We start from the raw sequence: 3,939 nt of genomic DNA, 5'->3' as shown, positions 1-3,939 counted from the left end.
CGTCCTTGAGCGTTCGTTTGTTTCAAATTTTAAACTTTTAGTGTAAAACTGTTTGAGATTATTATTAAATGTGATTTTCTAAATTTATAGTTATGACTGTGTTTTTGGGATGTTACAGTAGTGGTATCAGAGCAGTTTTGTTCTTTTAAGGACATTGTAGGTTGTGAGTGCACCATGCATGTTTTCCTGTGTGCTCGACATTCGTCTATTGAGTAATATAGACTCTTTGAACTTATCTAACGATCATTTCCTCTACTTTCCAGAGAACCAATGGCACCTAGACTTCCTCCTCCTCCTCCACCACAAACCAATGAACATGATGTGCCCAACAACACGAGGCTGTTTGAATCTGTGATCGAGAAGCTACAAGAACAGAATGCTGTTCTGATGCAGCAGAACGCGACTAATTCACAAAATCTCGAAGCTGCTCGCGCCAATTCTGAAATGACTCAGAGGCAACTAATGGAAATTCTTGCAGCTACTAGGGGTACGCCGGGAGCATCTGCTTCAAATGCTACTCATCAAGCTGAGTGGACTTTGGAGAGCTTTTTGCAGCATCGCCCTACAAAGTTTGATGGGAAGTGCCCTCCTGACGGAGCTGATCAGTGGATAAGGGACATGGAACAGATCTATGATGCCAAGGAATGTCCGAACGATAGAAGACTGGCATTCACTGAGTATTTATTGACTAGGGAGGCCAGTCATTGGTGGTCGACTGCGAAGATGTTGCTAACAGAATCTCACAGCCCTATTTCCTGGAAAGTCTTCAAGGAGAAGTTTTATGAGGAGTATTTTCCGGATAGTGTTCGTTTCGGCAAAGAAGTGGAATTTCTCCAGTTGGTGCAAGGTAATATGTCTGTTTCTGAGTACACCAACAGGTTCAAACATCTGGTTCGTTTTCATACCCTGGCGACCAGTGAAGTGTGGCAGTGTAGGAAGTTTGAAAATGGGCTGAGAAGTGATCTGAAGGTACTGATATCCAGCCTGTGCATTAAGTCTTTTCCTGCCATAATTGAGAGAGCAAAAGTGTTAGAGAAAAATGTGGCTGAAGCAGAACGACAGAAGAAGCAACAACAGGCAACTAGAGGGCCGATCATGTCCAGGCCGAATCTGAATCGAAACAGGTTGCCGTATGCTCGTCCAGCACAACCATCAAATTCTCAGGCTATGGTTGTTGCCGGACAGTCTGGACAGCATGGATCAGTCAGATGTTTTAAGTGTGGAGGACCACACTACCAATCGTCGTGTCCTCTGTTGGAGGGAGCAAAATACTGCACTCGCTGTAGAAGAAACGGTCACATGGAGCACGAGTGTAATATGGGCGGACGAGCAGTAATGAGGCCACCAAATGCCGGAAGGATGCAACAGAATCGGGGTGGAAGAGCACAAGCAGTTGGTCGTGTTTATGCGATAACGGGCACGGAAGCTGCCAGTTCAGGTACTCTCGTCACTGGTACTTGCTTATTACATGGAATGCTTGTTTGTGTGTTGTATGATTCGGGGGCAACACACTCCTTCATTTCGAAGGCGTGTGTTGAGAAATTGGGATTAGCCGAATGCGAGATGCAGTTCGACTTGGTAGTATCAACCCCAGCAGCGGGTGAGGTTAGGACGTCTACTGTATGTGTTAAATGTCCTATAGAGGTTGAAGGACGTAATTATAAGGTAAACCTCATCTGCCTACCCCTAAAGGATTTGGAAGTGATCCTAGGAATGGATTGGTTGGCTGCCAATCGCATTCTCATTGATTGTGGTGCTAAGGAATTGGTGTTTCCGGACGAGTACGAAGTAGAGCTATCAGTAACGCTCGGTCAGCTAAAGGAAGACATCGTGGATGGTGCTAGTTGTTTTCTGATCATGACGCATTCGGACGAACGACTTGAAGGTTTGAATCATGAGCGATCGTCCAGTAAGTCGAGTGGAGAACGATCAGTCGTGGATGAATTCCCTGATGTATTTCCTGATGAAGTGCCTGGATTACCTCCTCCGCGTGAGATGGAATTTACTATCGACCTAGTGTCGAATGCTGGACCCATCTCTATTGCACCTTATCGGATGTCGCCAGCAGAATTAGCGGAACTCAAGGAACAGATAAAAGAGTTAATGGATAAGCAGTTTATCAGACCAAGCGCATCACCTTGGGGAGCACCTGTACTCTTAGTGAAGAAGAAGGATGGCAGTTCTCGTCTCTGCATTGATTACAGGCAGTTAAACAAGCTGACTATCAAGAACAAGTATCCTTTGCCTCGGATTGACGACCTACTGGATCAATTACATGGCGCGACCATATTTTCGAAGATTGATTTACGGTCGGGATACCATCAGATTCGGGTGAAGGAAGAAGACATCCAGAAGACAGCCATCCGATCTCGTTATGGACACTACGAGTATGTAGTGATGCCATTCGGTGTGACAAACGCCCCAGCAATATTTATGGACTACATGAATCGTATCTTCAAGCCGTATCTAGACAAGTTTGTGGTGGTATTCATTGATGATATTTTGGTCTACTCCAAGAGCTATGAAGAACATGAGGATCATTTGAGGACTGTTCTGGGCGTACTAAGAGAAAAGGAGTTGTACGCCAAGTTCTCTAAATGTGAATTTTTGATGAAGGAAGTGCAGTTCTTGGGACACATAGTTTCAGCTGGCGGAATATCAGTGGATCCGGAAAAAGTAAGAGCAGTATTGGAGTGGGAGAGTCCACGTTCGGTAACTGAAGTTCGTAGCTTTGTGGGACTCGCGGGCTACTATAGACGGTTCATTGAAGGGTTTTCCAAGATAGTAGCTCCGTTGACTCAGCTGACCAAAAAAGATCAACCGTTCGCTTGGACCGATCGGTGTGAAGGAAGTTTCCAGGAATTGAAGAATAAGTTAACGAGCGCCCCGGTATTGGTCATTCCTGACGTGGCTAAACCATTCGTGGTGTATTGTGACGCGTCTCATCAGGGTTTGGGTTGTGTACTTATGCAAGAAAAGAGGGTGGTTGCGTATGCTTCTCGGCAACTGAAGGTTCACGAGAAGAATTATCCAACTCACGACCTGGAATTAGCAGCAGTCGTCTTTGCTTTGAAAATCTGGAGACACTACTTGTATGGTTCAACGTTCCAAGTATTCAGTGATCACAAGAGCCTCAAGTACCTGTTTGATCAGAAGGAGCTGAATATGAGACAGAGACGTTGGCTGGAGTTCTTGAAGGACTACGACTTTGAACTACTCTACCATCCGGGAAAAGCAAATGTGGTAGCAGATGCTTTAAGCAGAAAAGTAGTTCACGTCTCCTCCATGATGGTCCGAGAGTTGAGTTTGGTAGAAAGTTTTAGAGATCTAAGGTTACAGTTTGACTTGCAACCGAATGTTATCAAATGCTGTACTCTTAGAATCTCTAGTGACGTATTCGACCGAATCAGAGTGAAGCAGCGAGAAGATGAAGAGTTGGTGAAGATCTTAAGCGTACTCGGTACAGATCAAGCAAAACACTTTAACACTGGAACTGATGGTATGTTACGCTACATGGATAGAACGTGCATTCCGAATGATGACGAGTTGAAAAGAATCATTCTTGAGGAAGGACATCACAGCCGTCTTAGCATACACCCTGGTGTGACTAAGATGTATCAAGACCTCAGGAGCTCATTCTGGTGGCCAGGAATGAAGAGTGATGTTGCACGTTTTGTGGCATCTTGTTTAACGTGCCAACGAGCCAAGGCTGAACATCAGAGGCCTGGCGGTCTACTTCAGCAGTTAGAGATTCCAGAATGGAAGTGGGACAGCATTGCGATGGATTTCGTGACTCACTTACCTCGAACGGTCAGGAATCATGATTCTGTATGGGTAATTGTGGATCGACTGACGAAGAGTGCTCATTTCCTAGCAGTCAATCTGAAGATGTCAATGACGAACCTGGCTAAGCTTTATATCCAAGAAATTGTTCGCCTA

The 3,939-nt window shown here is 45.1% G+C and overlaps 1 protein-coding gene across 1 annotated transcript; it reads left to right on the top strand.

Moving 5' to 3' along the window:
* Window positions 1–270: 270 nt before the first annotated feature.
* On the top strand, window positions 271–3,662 carry LOC124832451 (uncharacterized). Its single transcript, XM_088112886.1, has 4 exons — window positions 271–2,151; window positions 2,326–2,712; window positions 2,950–3,499; window positions 3,613–3,662. The coding sequence occupies exons 1-4, from the start codon at window positions 271–273 to the stop codon at window positions 3,660–3,662; spliced, it is 2,868 nt and encodes a 955-aa protein (XP_087969012.1).
* The last annotated feature ends 277 nt before the right edge of the window (window positions 3,663–3,939 follow it).

This window comes from Vigna umbellata, chromosome 4 (genome assembly GCF_029865625.1).
Source record: "Vigna umbellata cultivar VRB3 chromosome 4, Vumbellata_1.0, whole genome shotgun sequence".
Taxonomy (NCBI): Eukaryota; Viridiplantae; Streptophyta; class Magnoliopsida; order Fabales; family Fabaceae; genus Vigna; species Vigna umbellata.
Note: the sequence above shows the minus strand (reverse complement) of the source record. Positions and strands in the feature narration are given on the sequence as shown.